This window comes from Epinephelus moara, chromosome 18, assembly GCF_006386435.1.
Source record: "Epinephelus moara isolate mb chromosome 18, YSFRI_EMoa_1.0, whole genome shotgun sequence".
Classification (NCBI taxonomy): Eukaryota; Metazoa; Chordata; class Actinopteri; order Perciformes; family Serranidae; genus Epinephelus; species Epinephelus moara.
In genome coordinates this window covers 27,312,225-27,333,754 of record NC_065523.1, presented here as the reverse complement: position 1 = coordinate 27,333,754, position 21,530 = coordinate 27,312,225, and the positions used below count along the sequence as shown (strand labels likewise).

The 21,530-nt window shown below is 42.5% G+C and overlaps 1 protein-coding gene across 1 annotated transcript in view; it reads left to right on the top strand.

Annotated features, from left to right (window-relative positions):
- cacna1aa (calcium channel, voltage-dependent, P/Q type, alpha 1A subunit, a) overlaps positions 1 to 21,530 on the top strand; it is a 100,258-nt gene that overhangs the window by 64,562 nt on the left and 14,166 nt on the right. The window contains 12 exon segments of the mRNA XM_050070112.1: positions 1,849 to 1,932; positions 6,734 to 6,850; positions 7,044 to 7,109; positions 7,399 to 7,496; positions 7,934 to 8,084; positions 8,535 to 8,662; positions 10,084 to 10,180; positions 15,305 to 15,410; positions 15,967 to 16,074; positions 17,542 to 17,645; positions 19,871 to 19,986; positions 20,093 to 20,225. Of these exon segments, the coding sequence (XP_049926069.1) occupies positions 1,849 to 1,932; positions 6,734 to 6,850; positions 7,044 to 7,109; positions 7,399 to 7,496; positions 7,934 to 8,084; positions 8,535 to 8,662; positions 10,084 to 10,180; positions 15,305 to 15,410; positions 15,967 to 16,074; positions 17,542 to 17,645; positions 19,871 to 19,986; positions 20,093 to 20,225 (1,308 nt within the window).

The following is a 21,530-nucleotide window of genomic DNA, read 5'->3' as shown; positions in this document are numbered from 1 at the left end:
TCTGCGTAAAAGATGATGATGAAAATAAGCACTTAACGGAATACAGTTCATTCAGGTAGGCTAACTCAAACACTGGAAAATATTCTCTTAAAGGGACAGAGCAATCCCTTCAAGACGGTGACGAGGCCAAAAGATTAAAGAGAGGGTTTGTTATGTATATTTTGTTAATTTGAAGAAAAAACACTAAGGAAAAGCTTGAATGCAGTAGGATTTTTTTCTTAATGCATTACAGAGTTATTCAACTGTAAAGCTTGATTTTTAATCATTTAAATTGTGCAACTGTATTTACATAGGAAAATAAAAGTATTGGATTGGGACTTCCCTCACTGACATTTATATAACCACAACAACCAAAAATCTATTTTGGCTCTAATATTATTACAGTACAAAGAGTAACTCATTTAATCTGAAAAATCTCTTTATTAAAATTGTGGATTTTGTTTAAAGATTTAATAGAAGCTTCAGATGTTAAAAAAAAAACATTCTGTACAGCCCCACTTAAAAGAAAGTATTTAAAGCGACTCCAGATAACCAAAACAACAGGCTTAAAGACACTAAGTTGTACAACACAATGGATTCAGCAAATAAATGCCACCTCACTTCATGTCATCGAGGTCTTCATCACAGTCCATCCATTATTTAGTCACACTGGGACACATTGTCTGTCGGGCATTATTGCTCACATAGTTAAGGAGAAACTGTGGGGAAGAGATGAGCTGTTAAAGGTAAAAGCAAAGATGCAAACTGCCACAAGTCAGCAGTAAAGTATGCAGTTACTAGAGCTGCAGAGGAAAGGTAGGGAGGCAGATGAGGAAGAAATGGATATAAGATGGTTTGGGGATATATTTTGGGAGGAGATACAGGGCAGAGGGGTAACAGTGCTACAGTAATTAGAGGAACGAGAGTGAGTGACAGATAGGCGGTAAAAAAAAAAAGAAGCAGAGATTACAGAGAGGGTGGAGATTAAACAGGATAGGATTTGAATCTGGGAGAGCGCACTCAAACACACAGCATGCATAATAATACACACAAATAACAGCGGGCCTCAGAGACGTCCGTGTGTGTGTGTTTGTCAAGGTGGTTTATTTTAATAGCCGCCTCCCTTGCTCCCTCCATGTCCCTCCACTTGTCTAATGCACAGTTTGGCTGCAGGCAATATGTAGGAGAGCAAAAGAGGCAGACCTTGCTCATCACAGTTTGTTCCTCACTGTGCCTCTTCCTCTTTGAGATGCTCTACTTTTAAAGGGAACATTTTAAAAATGTGTAATTATGTATATCTGTGGATGAATGTGTTTGGGCAGATGGAGGGAATTACGCATAGGAGAGGGATGCGATACCCCTTTTACGAGCATTTTTGAAACTAGACAGAATTCAGTCTGACTTTGTGTCGGTTTAGTTTATGATGTACAGCGATATTACAGTATGTGATGTTTGATGGCCGGTGTAGTGTTCTGATGCAGTACAAGTTGTCCCTAGCTTGTCTGTTGGCATCCATCCAACGTGCCGTCACTGATGGTCCATTTGTCTTATCTGATTTCTTTCCTGTTCCTGTCGGACACTGACATGCCTTTTTTTTTTTCCACTTTCTTGTTCTCTTTCTGTCTGACTTCTATTCTATCTCTGTCTCACTCTGTACATCTCATTCTCTATCTGCATCGTTTTAACTATCTCATTGCATCGCCCATTTCTCTGTCAATATTTGATCTATTTTCATATCTATCCCATGTCCTTCAACATTTAACTGTCTCACTCTCTGCACGTCACCTCATCACCCACTTGCCTTCCCTATTTCTACCTCATATTCCCTCTTTCCTCTCTCCTTTTGTCTCTCTCTTGTCCCGTTCACAGAATTATTTTAAAGATGCCTGGAATATTTTTGACTGTGTGACAGTTCTGGGCAGCATTACTGACATCCTGGTTACCGAGCTCGGGGTAAGTAGCAGGATCTGAGGCATTTGTGTGTATATCAGTATGTTTGAGATATCTACACTGAGGAGTCAAAACTGTAAACAGACAGACATTATATTGTATTAGCAATGTTTGTTGAACTCGTATGACTATTTGTTAGGTGAGCGTCAGCATGTGTCTATGGGCTTTCACGTCTGTCACATTGTCTAAAGCACATACAGTAGACAAGACAAGGAGTTAGAGGAGAGCATGAGTTAGAGGCCACTGTGAGTGTTGCATTGCTCAGTCATGCATGAACATCTCTTGAAAGTCTTATATAATTGTCCCAGTTGGTGGGACGAGAAGAGACCAGACTCCAGCTAGGCAGCACTGAGCCACTGACAGCAAGGCGGGAAGCATGCTGACGCTCTGTAGTGAGCCAGCGCACAGCTTCTGCAAGCAACATAAATGCTATTGAAATGATCAAATCACATCTCAAGTTGACCAATGAAGGTTTGCAGTTGCATGGGACATCTGTTAGTAACTACAGCTGAAATCTTGAAGGTCCATTAGACCACAAACAGTTCAAACATCATAGCTAAGAGGGAGTGGTCTGATTCACTAGATTAGCGTTAGCGTCACATTGTTTCTACACAGTGCACTAAATTGCTTTGAGCCAGTGAAGGTGAGATGCTGTAATATAGTGACACCCATCATCACGTAAAAAACATGCTGGTTCATTTAAGAGTTTTACGTAACAATTACACTCACTTGTTTCAGCTGTTCTTTCCCAGTATCAGACGTCCAGAGTAGCTCCCTGAGGTAGCCTTAGGGGCCGTACACATGCCACATCTTTGGCCGCCTGGGCACTACTTTTGTGCCTTTTTTGAGCCAGCTTTCAAGAGTGCGGCGGTAGGTTGCGTCTGAGGTTGCTAAGCAACCTTAACAAGTACTGTATCGTAGCATATTTACCTGAAATCCTGAGTGCAGAGCTGATCTTCTTGCAGGCGTGTGTATCGGCCTAATGTGTGTGGGCCTAATGTGTGTGGGACAGATGTAAAGCTCTGGCAGCTCTGCACCAAAATTATCAACTCTTACATACTTACCACAGACTGATATATACCGAAGAAGGGAAAGATATCTGTCTGCAGTGATTGGTTGTTCCTTGTCACATGACATGCGGTGCGTGCTGCTACGTTCCAAAAGTTGAACTCTGTTTATCTCAGAGCGTAGCCATCAGGCCCTGAAAAATAGGTGCTCGGGAAAGTGTGTGCATAGCGACGGCGTTTGAGCGTGCCTCATTTGAAAACAAAGAATCTGAGCAGGCAAAAAAACGCAGCATGTGTACAGCCCCTTACCTATTAAGCCCTAAACACAAACCAGGTAGCACCTGGCCATGAATCTGTTTATAGGTGTGCTATGTGAAAATGCATGCATCTGGGGGAAAGTGTCATTTTTGAAACTTTTTCTTATTTGAAAATGACTATAAAGGTGTGTTCAGACAGAACATGAAAAGATTTAAGATGCGACATGATTACATACAGTCAACGTGAGGACGCAAATGGTCAGATTACACTTCATCTCTATAAACAGATAATGCATATGAATCTGTAGGTAGGGGAGAAAGATTTTGGTATCTGAGGCGTTCTGGTTTCCATTCATAGTTCAATTGTACTTTGAATAGTATTGAGTGTCAGGTAGACAGTCCATGTGGAGAGGCGTAACGCATTGGGTAAAGTGCAGTCTCGAAACCCATCGACTTTCGTCTTTACTAGCCTTTTCTTTTATTTGTCTTAATTCATATACAGATATCTGTCTATAGAAAGTAGCTAAAATGAGCAGCACACTGAAGAGGATGTCTTGGCCAAGATATTCGCTGGCTAGGCTGGAGTCCCCAAAATACTGACTGTTGCACCCAGAGGTTTATCACCGTTGGGCTGACAGCAGAAGGGTTCCGAGATTGCATTTAACTACCATCCTACAAATATTCTCTCAGTTTCCCATTCACTTCTATTGAAGCCCGTACAAATTTGCTTAGGGCAGCGCTAACTAGGGCATCCATTCATGTTGGAAATATTTTGACTGGGGGGAAAAAATATCACGCTTATTCTGGGGTTTTATAAATCTACTTCATGAATATACAAAGGTGAAAGGAAAAATGCTTGTTTACTGGATTAGAGCTAACATCTAAACAATTGGTACAGTGGCTGTTTGGAGTAAATAACCCATGTGAATAACAGGAGATGAAAGATTTGTTTTCTGTTCTATGTGAACACACAAAGTCAAATTTGTATAGTGTTCACTAGACCATATTCAAGAGCTTCACAGCCATTATCAAGCTCTGTAACCTTGACACTTCACCTACCAGTTCTGTTTGAGGAAGCAAGGGATACCAATGATTGAAGCCCTCTTGAGGTTTAATTGATGGTCCAGCCAGATTCTGGTAAATATTTCTCTGACTGATATTGGTATACAGTCATATTTATTAATTAAGAACCCTTACAATCCCGTGCTGCCTCGATCCTTGGTACCCCTGCTGTGTGAATTCACAAAATGTGCAGACCAAAAGCTGCTTCTGTGTTAACTTTTCTCTGTAATGACTGTTGATTTCTTTCTTGTTTTTATCTTTTTACATGCTTTCTTTAAATCGTCCACAAACTTAACGACGATCTACTGTAATCTACTTCGCCCAATTCCCTTTCTCCCCCCCAACACCTACTACTTCCTGCGATTCCACCCAATCAAAATGCACTATGAATCCTCTGTGTCCACCCATGACAACTGGCTTGGTCAATCTCTCTGGTTGTTCTTCGAACCAACCAAAAATCCAAAAATTTGCTGCTATAAACCATATGTCTGCAACATCCACATGTAGATGGTTTGTAATTTTTTGGAGATCTTATTTTTACTGCATCCGTTTTAACTGCATCCCAGCCTATGTGATATGTGCATGTTTTGCTTGACTCCCCCCAACACACAGAACCCTCAAATATGAGTGAGCTCTAAATTTGTAGAATTTTCATTTGTTGCCAAGTTTTTTAACCTCTCTACCAGTCACTGTATAAATACATATATTTTATTCAGTCGTAAATCCTGCCCACACTGTACATCCTCTACTGTTCAGTCTGTAAAGGATCGGATTGTGTAAACTGGAATAGATCGCTCCATCTATCCATTGAGATTAGCCATTCATTGTATGCGCATACATAGACACGCACACACCCACACATATGACAGTGACTGGGAGAGTGTTTCCAGTAGCGACAGAGTGAATCCAAAGCTTTGCCCGTGGCAGAGAGAACAAGTGATGCATGCTGCCCCTTGCATGTCTCTGGCAGGAACCCTTTATTTTCACAACACAAACACACACACACACACATACACACATAGCGATGTAATACATCCAGTATTGTAGATGAAACCTGCATGTGCCTGCTGCCAGTCCCTTTTGAGCACTTCAAGTCTCACTCTCAACCGGACTCTTTTGTTGTTTACTGTGATACATAGATGACGAACTCTGTATTACAGATTTCACATAAATTGATTATAATAATTTGGAAGTAAAAGATAAAAATAAAACTAGTAAACTTTCCATTGAAAATCAATTTTAACCAACACATAGAAACACAGTTTTTAGGGACCATAATCATACTGGTGAGACTAATATACGAACTGAAAGGTTCAGTGTGTAGGATTAAGGGGGATATAGTGGATGTAGTGGATTATAAATGTGTTTTCTTTAGTGTATAGTCACCTGGAAATGTCAGACAAACCAAACGCTGGCTCTAGGTAGAGTCATTTGTGCTTTTGCATTGGCCACTGTAGTTAGCAGTCCCCTCTATGAGCCAATCAGCGTCAGAAAACTAATTTGTAACGCACAACTGCTTTATTAATTTTTTTCTGACCAGTTTTAATCCCCTTGTCAGATTAATAACTCAGCTCCTCTATAAAACCTCCTGAACAGTCTGAAGGAATCTTAACTGGGAGTTTACTCTTGGCACACTGGAGAAGTTTCAGCTGCAGTCTGCAATCCTCACCACTAGATGTCACTAAATCCTACACACTGCTCCTTTAAAGAAAGTGACTGAAGATATAATGACCTTATTTGGTCCTTCAGCCACCCTCTTGCTCTTATTTGTCTGTGACATCCCTACCGAGAATGTCACAGGACATTAGCAGCCAATCCTACTAGATGGTGCATCGGCTGCCGTTAGCTTTATGAGTTTGCCTTGTGTTGGTGCACATCTGCATGCTGTGGGCTTGCTTCATTTTGAAATACTGCATATTTTGCCTTGAGAGAATTAGTGCATTTGGTTGTCTTTCCAAGGAAACGTCCTGACATCCCTGCACTTTTAACTACTCACCATTCCTACCACAATTACTACTACGTAACCCAATTGGATGAAACTAGTTAGATTTGGATGATTTCCTTTCCCTTGTGTTGTTTGGTTTTGTCTTACTTATTGGATATGAAAAGCTTGTTGGAGCCTTGCTGATTTGAGTTTGGTTTGCTTTGACTTGTTTGGCTCCTGATTCTTTTATTTGTTTTGAGTTTGAATCTCCCTCAGTTTGGATTTGACTGTTTTTCCTCTTAATTTTTTTTATGTTTTGGTATGTCTAACAAAGATTGTTTGCACACTTTGCACTACGACTAACTACTCTTCCCTTTATTCCAACCCCAAATCCTTCTATACTCCTTTCCCCCTTCTTTCACCTTTCTCTATTGTTTCCTTTCCCCTTTATCTTCACATTCTTATCTTCAACTTTCAATCCTAATCCTCTCTACACCCTCCTCTCTCTGTCTCTCTTTCTCTTTCTCTCTGGTCATGTTGTGGCTGTACTCTAGAATAATTTCATCAACCTAAGTTTCCTGAGGCTGTTCAGGGCAGCTCGTCTCATCAAGCTGCTGAGGCAGGGCGAAACCATCCGCATCTTGCTTTGGACCTTCGTTCAGTCCTTCAAGGTTTACACCCAATTATACAGCATAACACGCACAGAAATCATACGCATTCACATTTGTAGATTATATAGAAATACATACATCCAATACTGTGCATATACATAAAGACAATGCCTAAATGCAGCCTCATATACCACGCTCAGTGCTCTCATATGTATCCAGCGTACAACCAAACGATGAATGTGTCTCTCCTCAGGCACTACCTTATGTCTGCCTCCTCATTGCCATGCTGTTCTTCATTTACGCCATCATTGGAATGCAGGTGGGTGAGAGCCTCAACCTAAAAATTTCTAAAGTGCTTTTGGGATGCATTAAATATATTTAGTAGGATAATGATGTGGAGGAGGAGGATGATGTACAGAAGATGAATGAGGATGATGATAATGGTCATTAAGGATTTGGTGCATAACGGGAGGAGGAGGATGACTATGAAAGTGGCATGTGTGCTTTAAAGTATTTAGATTGTGACTCTTCTTTAGAGGCAAAGAAAGGTCACTGACGAGCAACTACAGTCTGGTTTTCAGTGTTAACAGTTTGACTGCATTCAACAGCTTTTTGGGAATATCGCTATTGAAGAAGACGGAGAGAGTGCCATCAACCAGCACAACAACTTCAGGACCTTCATACAGGCTCTCATGCTGCTATTCAGGTGCTTGTGTGTGTGAACGTGTGTGTGCGCGTGAATCTGTATATATACTAGACATGTCATGATACCATGAATTTAGTCATCATAACCAATACCAGTGAAATTCTATGATTCTCAATACCCATTTCAATACCATGGTAAACAGCCAGAGATAAAAACCTAAATCCTATTTGCTTAAACAAAAGTTCCTTTATTAAAAACACTGAAGTTGAATTTGATTTAAATTTTATCATTAATTCCTGATGATCCAACCCAAACACAAAGTACCAGTCTATGTGTATTCATGAGGTTTTTAGCATCGATTTGGCACTGAAATATGAGTTCTTGTGACATCCCTAATTTATTTACAAATCATAGAATTTTTGAGTTACCATCTTAAACCTAGCAGATTGCACACTCCAAATCCTTCGTAAATCAATGCAAGTGTTTGTGTGTATTAGGAGTGCAACAGGAGAGGCGTGGCACGAGATCATGCTGTCATGCCTCGGGAACAAGGACTGCGACCCCCTGTCAGGGAACACAGAGCCAGAGTGTGGCAGCCAGTTTGCTTACCTCTACTTTGTCTCCTTCATCTTCTTCTGTTCATTCTTGGTGAGTACGTAATACATAATCCAACACCTTCATTTGCACCCTGTCCCTATTTTATGATCCAGTACCGTTCAGAAAGCATAAAACATATCAATTATGCATTACGTGCCCCATGGATCAGATTTTATAGAAAGGTATATACAATAAAATCCTGCAGGAAAATATTGTGCTTTATGAGAAAATCCTGTTATGTCAGCATATCGTCCTCTAGCGAGGTATTCCATATCCCAGGAGTCCAGATGGGAAAGTCCCACTTTCATTTTGTCTTTAATCTAAACAAAGAACTGACCGAATATGCCCTTCTTCAGTGTCTCAGGTTGTTCTGCTGCTCTTAGCTACAGCTTCGAAAGGAAATCAGTAATTCATCAATAGTCAGGCGACTTAACACATTTCTGGTGCTCTGCCATTAAAATATTATGTTTCATTTTCCTACTTGTGTGTGATCGTGTGTAGATGCTGAATCTGTTCGTAGCCGTCATCATGGACAACTTTGAGTACCTGACGAGAGATTCATCCATTCTGGGACCTCACCACCTGGATGAGTATGTCAGGATATGGGCCGAGTATGATCCTGCAGCTTGGTGAGTGGTAACGTGCGCACACTCAGGTGCACATACACACAACAGTAATTTGGCAGGCCTTGACACTGGCACCATACACCTTTCATGATTAGTTAATGTGAAAACAGAACTTATATCCATAAATGTATTCACATCGCTGGTTGTATTTGAACCAGTCGTAAGTCATTACTTAAGACCTGTACATTTCTTATGCTTGTTTTATTATATTATTTTGATTTTGTAAAGCATCATAACAAGGTGTTTGAAATGGTCTTGAAATAGACACAAGAAATGAACAAAGCACAAGTGTCAACTAATAGAACAGAATTTTCTAGCAAAAGAGCTGCAAGGGGGCTGTAACGGATTTGAGCATAACCTCATCAGGCATCTGGTTATCTCTCTCTCACACCGTACAACCCCTCTCCTCCTCCCGTTCCTCCTCTTTTCTGTAAACTGTCCTGAAATACCTCCCATGCCTTCCCAAACCTTTCCCTCTTCTGGAATCTGCATACTACAAAAAAAATAAAAAAAATAATAAAATACTGTGGCAACGTCTACACTTCAAACAAAGCTCCCTTGTCCAACTCTGTAGTCTAAATGTCGACTGTAGACATGCTACATATCATGGTATCTGTATTCCAGTGCCTGTGTGTTGCCCTTATGCTGTCCTGTAGACTGCACATGGACTCAACAGGGAAAGTGTAAAGGAAAAGTAAAGCAAGAGGAAATAAGAGAATGAAATGTACAGGAAAGATGAATACAAGACTAGGTTGACTGCAGGTTATCAAAGGCTAAACTCTATGTTTTATATAGCTTAGAAACCATCACACAGTGTTTTAGAAATGTGTAAAATGTTGGGAACATTCTCCTCCTCGAAACTAACACGCTATTTCCAGCCCCACCTTACTGACTGTGACACGAACACCACTGCGCAGGAATCAGAAGACAGGGAACAAAGATACTTGGCTGGCATTAAACACATATTTAAGAGGGAGGGAATCTGCACACCACAAGCAGTTATTAAGCATTTAGCTGTTTACCAAGCACATGCTTTTCTACTCTGCTTGCAACTCCTTAATTACATTGTGCAGACATCCAGTTAGGGGTTGGACTGGAGAGAGGAAGGAAAGGGTTGTTGAACTAAGGGTGAGGAGTAAGAGAAAGAAAAAAAAACAGAATAAAGGAGGCATATTTTGAAAAAGTGAAACTAATGACCACATTTAACAATGTGTGTGTAGAGTTTGCAAAGGTGCATTCAGGTGCAGATGTGTCTACAGAGTCTGTTATTTACCGTAAACATGTTGTAAAGTATTTTCAGATACTGTGTACTTGTCAATCTTGTGCTCTTCCTCCCAATGTTCTCTCTTCTCTCTGGGTGTGTGTGTGCGTGTTCTCCTGTGTGTACGCGTGTGTTTCTTAACTCCCCTGTATTCTTCTTGCAGCGGGCGCATTCATTATAAGGACATGTACAGTTTATTACGAGTTATCGACCCGCCTCTCGGCTTAGGCAAGAAATGCCCCCATAGGGTGGCCTGCAAGGTTTGACTTCCATTCAAACAAAATCTCTCAACCACACTTGCTAGCCACAGCATCCAGGAATGGAGTGAATGCCGCTTTTGTTTTCTTTTTTCATTTCAATTTTACAACTTCTTTTCCACCATTATCGACTTGCATTCTGAACTGCTGAGAGAATGTGCGGGACAATGCAGACACCCAGAGAAGCATGTGAAATGCACTCAGTGAAATGGAAAAAAAAATCCACATTAAGACGTTTTACCTCTTTGTAAATCTTTTTTTTTTTTATAGATATATTCTTTTCTGAATATTCTTTTCTTTTGCTTGCTGTGGAGCCATGGCTATAATGTAGCAAGCTACGGTCGCCCACTGTAGTGTTGCATTGTTCTTGGTTTTTTGGGGGTTGGGGGGAAAGACAGAAACTGCATTGACACCCCTTCCTCCTCCTCCTCCCCTCCCTCCTCGTCCGAGCAGCAGCAGCTTGGTGCCTGCTGTCAAGCTCTGCCCTGCTCTTCTGTGCATACACTCACAATCACACACACACACATACACACACGTTTATATACATGCCTTTGTCCTGCTTACACAGAATTGTCTCTTGATACGACAAGAGAACATTTATTTCTCAAATTCCAATCCTGATCTTCCTCCTGTTGTCTCCCTTCCCTCTGCCGTTTATTCCCTCTCTTTATGACGATCTGTTAGAGAGTACTGTAGCTCATAGAGAAGCCACACGGCCACCGTCTCTCTGAATCAGCCCAATAACCTTGTCTTCCTGTTGTTTTGTTCTTTTACTTTGTTTTGGTCCTTTTCTCTTTCTTTCTCCCCTTTCCTCCTCCTCTCTTTTTAACTCTATCCTCTGATCAATTGTCTCCTCAATCTCTCTCTTACTACATCTATTTTTCTCCCACTTCCTCCCCTCTTCTCAATATCTCCATCTCTCCCTTTTTTGTTAACGGGGTGATGGCACTGGCTGATGATGCAGTGGCAGGATCAGTTGCAGGGAAATGTATGACATGCTGAGGCACATGTGCCCCCCACTAGGCCTCGGGAAGAGGTGTCCGGCACGGGTGGCCTACAAGGTCAGAAAGGACCACATCTTCACCCGAGTCTCCTACGGGTGTCCGGGGGTGGGGGCGGGTCCAGGAGGGAGGGGCCAGGGATTTTTAAGCGCTCAACGTGGTGTAAACTTTAGTGTCGTTGTTTCTTTAGTTCTGTTTCTGTTTCTTTTCGTGGAAAGTGGGGGTGGGCTGGTCGGTGTTGTGGCGTTGTGTGGTGGTGTGGGATTGGCGGGCGGAGGTAGCAAGACAATTAGGATGAGAGTCAGGCTGGGGTGTGTATCCACAGGAGGGGACGAAAAGAGGGACCTTCTCAGCTCGTTTGCACCGTGCACGATGGACACACAAACTCACCTACACAAACATGCAAAAGCCGTACGCATCATAATCAATAGAATAAACGTAAATAAACTCATGGTAGCTAGAGTAAACATGAATGCAAATATTTAAACATCTAAGTACAAAAATCATTGAACATATTAATTAATTAGACAAACATTTAATATATGTAGACACACACACTCTTACACAGAAACATGCGTGTGCAGCAGGGCTTGGAAGGTCCGCTAGACTTACGTCCTCTGACTCGTTCCACCCTGTGGATGGGGCAGACACACATGCACACAAACACACACAGAACTAGGTCATCTCAACCTACACATAGATATGATCCGTTATTTTTAATGGTAGAGAGAGCAGAAGGGCTTGTCTCAGTGATGTGTTTTCCTCAGAGAGCCTTTGGTTGCCATACAGAAGCAGTTCTTTTTCTGTCACCCTTCATGTAGCAGCTCCAAGCCCCCAAGCAGCCTTTTCTATCTGCAAGTCCAATCTTCTCTTTGTCCTTTGGTTCTGTCGTCAATGCAGTTCTATTCTGTTTCCAGCCCCCCTCATCTCTGCATATTGCTCCCCTCCCCACACATATACACACCCTCACCTGCCTTCTGCATGGCCGATAACCACCAACCCCACGCACAGACCTCTGTGTGTCATATGATCAACACAGACACAATTAACCTCACACAAATTGTTATCTGAATAGAAATACACAGAATGATAACAACGAAATTTACCTTTGTGTCACTACATGTTCCTGTAACACCTCTTGTGATTACCGTGACAGTCTCATGAAACATCATTGGCAGATCACTGTGAGCCTCAGGGGGCAGCCGGCCAAACAGCCTGTAGGCACAGGAGATCACTCCATCGCTAACCATTGCTTTATCCATCCCCTCTCCTTCTCCTGCAGACCTGGGGCAAATAGCACTGACATTTTGTACAACTGACGGTTCCACAAGGATTGGGCTTAAATACGAGGAGGTCGTCAGTCAAAAAAATTTTTTAAATTTTTTTTAATTTGCATTTATATTCTAAGAAATCTCCATCTATAGCCACGTTTCCACCAAATGCTTTAGTACCCTTAGAACCCGTATGTACTATGTACAGATGTGTCCGTAAACCCTAGATTTGTTTTGCGTTTCCTCGGCAGACAGAACTCAAAGAAGCGTTCTCGCCTACTGGAAATACTCCATTTGGTTCAGGCGAGAAGTGGTGCCAGGGTAGAGCGTGCAGAAGGCAGGGCATGATGCGGATTACACCGCAGTCACGATTTTGGCTCCAGCCCTTACTGACAGAAGTTCCACAATCTCATTGTCTCTCCAACTAGACATTTTCGTTGCAGTCTTTAGGGAGCCGGCAGGCTGAAGCCCGTTTAATGTTCGATCCAACTGATTCGGACAATCGCGTTCTCACATATAGCTCGTCTGAGTCTACAAGATTCCAGGTTTGCAGTGCATGTGTAAAGAAGGCTTTAAATGTGGGTTGCATTGTTACTAGCTGCGTCAACCACGTAAGTAGCATGACATCAAATCCAGCGTGACACAGGAGACCTGACTCAGTAAACAGACACAATGGGGGACGTCAAATGTTTCGTGTTCTTTCTTCGAGAGTCAAGAAAGAGTGACAGTTTACTCTTGACTCATTAAGTGTTTCTAGCTCCACCTTTTAGTTTCTAGTCAGTGAACTGGGTGGAATGGAGCGGTTCTGTTGGTACCATCCACACCTTAATATAATGGAAATGCAAAACATAAGCATTGTAATGTTCTAAGTGGTGGAAACGAGGGTTGTGATGCCTACTGGACTACACTAATAAGGAAAATGAAAATGTGTTATTTGACCCAGGTTTTTGCACCTCTAACTCTGTCTCTTTATCATGTTTTTATTTTTAACCCCAACCTCACATTGGATTCTCTATTTCTCTCCTCATCTTTTTGGTTTTTCCCTCAAATTTTTTTTCCCTAAAAGCCTCCTCCCTGAACTAAAAAGTAGACCCTCAGCCCCCCCCTGCTCAACAACCTAACATGCTTTACATGCATGGGTTTGGCAAAACTTCCCTAACATCTCAATATGCCCCTTGATATTTATTACTGGAAGAATTTTCCAGATTGTCTGTTTATTCCTCACCTCCCGTTTCCCTCAGCACCTTGCCAATGAGAGAAATCCAAACCTTACCTTTGACTTTCCGACCAGTCCACAGAACAATGACCCATCTAGCTCCACTGCTTTTAAACTTTGATCTTCTCTGTCCTGAAGAGAGACAGCAGAGCCTTCAGGCAGGACCGCTTTCTTACAGTCACAGCCAACTAAGTGTGGTGATGTTTCTTTGCATAGTTTTGTCTATTTTTGGTCACTTCTTCTCTTTACACGCTTCAGCTCATAACCTATTAACCTATTGATTTTTATTTTTCTATCATCTCTTTCCCTTAAGCTTTCCCTTTCAACTTGTATTATATCTATTTTCTGGCCGTAGAAATATTTCTTACCACCCCATGTTCCCTACATATACCTGGACTATGTTCACCTGAACAATCATTTTGCATCTTTGCACCAAAACAACACTTCCATGCTCGCCACTTTTTGTTCCTCCTTATTTCTTTTTCCACAGAATGCTGCTCTCTCTCACCTATTAACCCTCCAAGTCTGTGCCCATTTTTCACACATTAGACATCAGATAATTAGCGATAGAGCTAGTTGCTCTATTATTCCAGCTTAGCCCCATCGTCTACAAATTTTCTTACTCCCTTCAATAACAGCCACGTTACAACAACTCACAAACTCATTTTACTGTCGCCAACAGAGGATGCTTTCTGTGTACGGCTGCGCAGCTGCTTGTCCTGAGAGGCATATTGCGTGTGCATCGCATGCCGCATGAGGGTGGGATGTGCAAGAAGGGTTTGGGGGAATAGAGATTAAAAAAGAAAAAGTTTTGATGGATGGATTAAAGGAGAGGCATTTAATCAGGATGTGGGGGGAGGCATGATATGCTGCATGTTGGGGGTGTCGCCGTCTTCTGTCACCAAACACACACGAACGTCACTCTGTCATCTGTGAGTTGGTGTGTGTCTTTGTGTTGTCTGTTTAAATTACAAACCAACAAAAACCACAAAGGATTAAACCAATAAACGAAAACCAAAGTGTTCCCCTTACCTTAGATCGGCCCCTTGGTTGTTTTTGGTTTATTGGTTTATCATCTGGTCTCTGTTGTTTTCACTGTGAACCTCCAAACCCCTAGAGGGAGCTCTGGATAATAGTAGCGGCTGCTTAGCCTGTCCTCCTCTTTCTTCATTGTAGGCTCAAGATTGCCAGTTTAACCAACTTGTGAGGCCTTTTGGATGCCAACACACATACATAGATAACATTGTGGTTCTGAAATGAATGAATATATGAAAAAAAAGCTTTTATTTGATGCCTTTGCACTCACAGGTTCTCTCATATGACATCAGATTCATATGTGTGGATCCCTGCACATGAATTTGCCGTCACAGCTGCACTGAATATCAAATTTACCCATTTTAATACAGTAGCTGAGCCATTTGCTACAGGCAGACAGAGTCAGAGCCTGCTACAGTTTCTATGCACAGCTCCTTCATCCTCCTTTACCCAAACCTCTCCCTTCTCCCTTCTCCCCACTCCCCCTTCCCCCCTCCTGCCAACAAACTCAACACCCCTCCCCCTTTCACCTGGAGGTTCCACATAAGCCAGCCCATTTACTTCCCCGTTTTCTCACCGCTCACCCTAATTGGCTCTCCCACAGAGACTGCTCCGAATGGATCTTCCCGTGGCCGACGACAACACGGTCCACTTCAACTCCACCCTCATGGCCTTGATCCGCACGGCACTGGATATCAAGATCGCCAAGGGTACGGAAGGTTTGGAATCCTTCTTACCTCCTCTGGTCCGATTTTCACATGCTTTCTTCTCCTCTCTCCCGTAGTCTGCTATTTCTGTGCTGAGCCCTGAAACCTTCAGCTCATCCTGATGCTTCTCCTTCTGTAGCTTAAGTACAGTGAGATTTCTGTGGGAGTAGATGCTGTGTGTAGCATGTTGTGTGTGAGGCTGAAGGTTGAGATCCTGTGGAGTTGAGACTCTGTCACTTCAGCTTGTAAACTGAATCACCTTTGTACATTTTTCAATGCAAATACGATTTTATCACAGCAGTTCTAACCTCACTAATAAAAATCTTCTCTTTGTTTGTATGTCCTCTTTTATACCTTCTCTGTATCAACCTGAATGGGTATGAATGGCTTGTGTGCACTTGTATGTTTCTGATTAAACTTTCTTAATGTGCATTTCTGTGTGTGCATGTTCACGTGTATGAATTTGTGTGTGTACTTGGGCATGGATGTTTGTGTATCCATATACGTCTGTATGTATCTGTATGAATGTGCATGCGCGTGCTTGTTGAATCTGGTTTAGGTGGTATTGACAAGCACCAGATGGACGCCGAGCTCAGAAAAGAGATGATGGCGATCTGGCCCAACCTCTCCCAGAAGACTCTGGATTTGCTGGTTACGCCGCACAAGTGTAAGTTGCAGAGTGTGGTGCAGGCACAACAATGTGGCTCGGATGCAGCCACCCTGTGCCGCCCAGTGCTCCAACGTTGTTTCTTTTCACGCCACCTGAGGACCGCTTCTCTCTCAGTCAGTCTCCCTCACTGCTGCACCCTCTGATACAGCTGGCACATTACTCCCTCACATCCACACCCATATACCTCAGATATATGAAGACATAATGTTTGAACATGAAAAAAAACAAAACAAGCACAAGCACTGACAAAGCACAGGCTGCATGGCAGGGGCAGGACAAGTACATGCACAACACCCTAACCAACCCAATCACCAAAATAAATGTTGGCATTGAATGTTTCTGCAAACCATGGATAAAGCAGATACTTTGGAACTTTATATTTCGTTATTTCGTCAACAGTGGTTAATATTTGGTCTGGTGTATTCACAAGAACCACTTGGTAATGGTTAGGAAAAGATCATGTTTTGACTTGAAATACCTATTTTTTGTGGCACAATCCCACTTGGAAACCCAGCAATGTCTCAGTCAAAAAAATCAGATGCTTTTCGAGGCATCGTTCCTGCAGGAAATGCAGCGGTGACTCGGTACAACACAACCGCTTTTCATGGCTCTATCCGCAGTGGAAACAGAGACAAGTGACATGCAACGTACAAATGTAATGTATCGGTACTTTGCATAAACATACAATACTTACATTTTCTTCTGGTGACTGAGCTGCACTAACACCTCTCCTTTCACCCTCAAAAACCACACTCACCAGAATGAACCCACCACCACTCTAGGACCCCAACACTTCTCCACCCCTGTGCCTGAGATCAGAGGGTGCCTCACTATAGATCAACTCTCTATAGACGTCTTTTCACTTCAGGGGCGGTCAGCTTTGTGCACTAGATGGCTGGCTGTGCTTGATAAAACATACTGCATATCTTTTAGTGTTATTACACTGAACACAAATGCACAGGTGCTAACGCACTAGTTGCATGAAACAGTAGTTGCTTTAGTTTGTGAAATGCATGAGATTTGCTATCAAAGTGTATGGTTTATTTAGCATTACATTTGCAACCAAGTCCAAAGAACTCATTAACAGTGTAGATATCATAAATTTTATTTTGATTCATTTTATTTTTAAGGACTTGGTTCAATTTGTGTTGATTCTTGCGATCACATGATTGCAGATTCTCGGAGCGACTGAATTTTGTTTGATCTATATCACAATGAGATGCTTGGATTACAAGACTTTACCTGTGACAAATATAAATGCTACATAGAGTTAAACTAAAGTAAGATACAGTTAAAAAAAAAACAATCTGTCTGTGAAAAGACTATTTGCTCAATGTTGTGTGTGTGTGTGTATGTAATGTTTTTTCTGTTTGTGTGCATGCCTCACCCCCTCTCTACCATTCCTCGCGCTCAGGGTCCATACCAAAAGGTCTAATCTTGCAGGGTAACTTGTCATTCTCTCAGCAGCAACAGACCTGACAGTGGGGAAAATCTACGCTGCTATGATGATCATGGAGTACTACCGGCAGAGCAAGATCAAGCGCTCACAGGCTCTTCGTGATGAGCAGGTACTGCTGTCTCAAGGAAATAACACTCTAGCTGCATCCAATCCTTTAAAGTCAAAGGCAGACTGACGCACTGAAATCAAGGCTGCGGGCCTGTACTCCCATTCATACAAACCTGGGCTGTGACAATCTCAGATCCACGGAGGAGTCCTAATTCTGTCACCTCAAAGGAGCACACAGGGGCTGAACACAACCATTTAGTGATCTAATGCAATCTCCTATCTCCTATATGCAATGCTTCTTCTCTAACAGCCAAAATAGTGCTGCCATCTGCTGGACAAAGTTTGTTACTTTTTGCTTTTGTAGGAATGTTAAAATGCAAACATAATTTAGCGTTCAGGCATACTTTTCACAAAATTTAAAATGCTGATTTAGTAGTTTATACCAAGGAGTTGCTGTTATATAGCAGTCAATATTATTGAGACTGCTGGGTTTGGTTTTAAAGGTATACTATGCAGGATATTTCTAAAAAAAAAAAATGCATAGACTCACTGACAACCCTCCAGAAGTGTGTGGCAGTGTATTTATCTGCTGAGACGTTGCCCTCTGCCTTATTTTCATCGTATTTGTCTGTGCTTGGGACGTCTCTGGGCACAGCCTGCAGGTGAGGCGAGGCACAGACTGTAAGATGCACGCGTCCAGGAGAAAGCTACACAGTTCCTGCATAGTATACCTTTAAGCAGACTGAAGTGTTGTCACAGCCCCTAATGTGCCCGTGCCTGAACATCACCGGAGTCCTCTTGCTGAGCTCGATTCTTTCCTGTATCAGCTGCTTGTGAAGATACAATACCTCCTCACTCCCCACCGCCCGTGCCTGTAACCTTGGACTGTTAGATTTGCATTATGATATTGCTGCACTCTACCCTCCAGGTCAATGTTAGAGCTGACCACTTTATTTCATTGTAGTGATTGAGATCAGAAGATAATGTAGTTAATGGTTAAGTTAATGGTTTATGTAGCCAGCTCGGATCATAAACATATGAAGTGCATGGGGACGCTCGCCAACCTGATATTTCATTGCATGTGTAAAGATACTTAAGACGTCTCTCAAACATCAAACGTCCTTCATCCTCTTTTTGCTGTCTCGTACACTGTTCCTCTACCTCCGTCCTTTGCAGTCCTCTCCAAGCGGAGTGCTCCACACTCGACACAGACATATTGTTTTACTCAGTCCACTTCTCTCCTACAACACATTCTGTACATCATCCCCTCTACGTAGTCCACTTGCCGAGTTGTAGGCTGCTGCCTGTCTCGGCTGGGCCACCATATGTTGTAGCAACACCCAGTGAGAGACCTGTGCAGTGTTTCATGATCCAATTATGCCAGTAGTGCAGATACCATCACACAACAATGTGAAAGTGTGAAGGGCGCTTTACATGTTGTGTATTATATTGTAATTAGTGCACTCATAGATGGAGGTTTTGCTCCAGTTTGGATTTGAATAAAGGTGGAGGCAGCAAAACAGTTACAATTTTGAATATGAAAGTTGACAACGTTTTATTTTTTTCATCTCACTTGCATGTGTAAGTATAGAATTGTTTGAAATTGCAAAAGGTTGATAGGTACTGTTGAAACTTCTTAAGTGAATGATCAATATATGAATGACAATGAATGTGGCATTGTCCGTCATGCATTTCACCTGCTGTATGTTCCCCTCCACAGGATTGTTGCAGTGTTTATCTGCCATGATGTCCTCCATCCCTCCTTTGAACGAGGCCCTTCCTTTATTCCTCCCCTTTATATCAGTTCATATTTGACGTCCCCTGCTGTGAAAACATTTTCTTCTGTGTTTCTGGAAATGTATTTTCCTCAGCATTCAAGTATTTATATCCGTCATCAGATGACAAGTGATCATCAGATGAAACCCAGAATGATTGTCTATCATTCCCTATGATCCTGCCCTGAGCTCCAGACTGAGTGGGTGAATTCCACTTCCTTATTGGACTCTATAAAGCACTTTAAGGTTAGAGTCCTGCACCTGGACGCCTCAAAGGGTTGCCAGGTCTCAAAGTGCCCCTGAGTCCACCCATCTCTTTCTCCTGCTAGCTGCTGGACATGAGTTGCTCAAGAGTCCCTCCCTCCCATTTATTCCTCTTCCATTACCTCTTCTGCCTGGCCGACAGTCCCCTCTGTACATGCCCCTCTTTTCCTGCTCTGCCCCTTCTCCCTCCATTTCCCTGTCAGTCTGCCTGATAGCTGGCGACGGCCATGTTGTATATCTCACACAGAATCGAACGCCATTACTGTTTCAGCGCGTGGAGCCACCTTCCCCCGCCCAGGATGGGGGTCCGGGACTTAACAACGCCCTCCCTCCACCTGAGACAACGGAGACGGTCAACAGCCTGTGAGTTGGATGCGGTTGTCGTGTTTTACTTTACAGGTGGTGGTTTGTTGAAAGCAGATCAGTAAAGGAAGATGCGTCTGTGTCGGCGTATTTGTGTGTATCATAGGCCGGTGGAGGGGGGGGTCCCGGAGAGCCAATCATGGGTGACAGCTCGTGCTCAGGAGATGTCCCAGAAGGTCGGCAGCTGGAGCCCTGAGGGACACCCTGAGGATGGCCTGGGAAGCATGACCAACTCTCAGGTAGAAAGCTCATACAAACACACACCCAGGACCACACACCTAACAGCACACACACACACACACACACACACACACACAATACACATGAAATACATCTTTGTCACACACCAGGTTTGTGTGGACAGGAACTCAAACACTCAGTCCATTTAACATTTGTTTTTACTTTCATGTCATTGCTACCAAATGAACTCCCAAAGAACAATTGAGGACAGTTAAATGGTAAAATGAACTCCATGCAGTCACGGATTGCTACTCCATCTCCATTGGAAGCAGTAATTATAACCTCTGTGTGTTACATGAATGAGATGAAGACGTAAGGGCATCAGGTTTGTGTTCCCCTTCATTATAACTGAGGTTAAAGAGACAGTTCATCCCAAAATCAAAAATGCTACACTATTTATCAGTCTAAATTGTTTTGGTGTGAGCTGCCGAATGCCTGAAATAACTGGATGCTAGCTTGTGTTGCTCAAAGTGCCAAAATATATCATTTGAAAAACTCAGCAGCAATGCCTCTTTCCAGAAATCATGACACGGTAACTTAGAATAATCATCAGGCCATGTTGTGAGCAGTTTCATGTAGGAACCATTTTCTTTCTTATAAACCACACCTGCCAAACGCATCACTGCACAGGAGGAAACGTGCATCTGCTGCTAGTTAACCTTGCACCAGGTCAGGAATGTTGCTCAGCCTTGCAGCCAATTTTCCCCAGTGGCTACTTGCGGTATTGCAGAAAAAAGAAAAAAAAAACTCCCCATAGACTCACCATTATAAAAGAGACGTCTGTAAAAGTGTTGACAGGACACCTTGCACCCCAAACAAGGTCAGTTATGACTCTTCGTATTATGAATTTTTGATCTATGTTTGGAAAACTTTCTTTGAGCTGAGAGAAGTGATTTAAAAATCTGTGACATCATCACAATATAAAGTCTCTGGGAACTCGCAAGCAGGGCCCGTGGGAGAGACACTACTGCGTGTATTCAGTGGGATGCATAGCGCGGATGTAAACCTGGAAGCTAGAAACTTTTTTGGCGTATGCACCAGGCAACTCCATTGGAATAAATAGACGCCATTTTGTCACCCGGTATCTAGTTATTTTTATAAATGTATGCGTAGCACCACTGAGCTAGCTAACGTTACAGCTTATGGAGGACGCCATTAATGTTTACATCAAGCTTTTTGTCTGTGAATAGATGCACACGTCCTTCCGCACAGTGATACATTTCGCAGGTGTTGTTTTTGGTAAAGAGAAAATAGTTCCTACATGAAACTGCTCACAACAAAGTCTGTTTATGGGGTCATGTTTT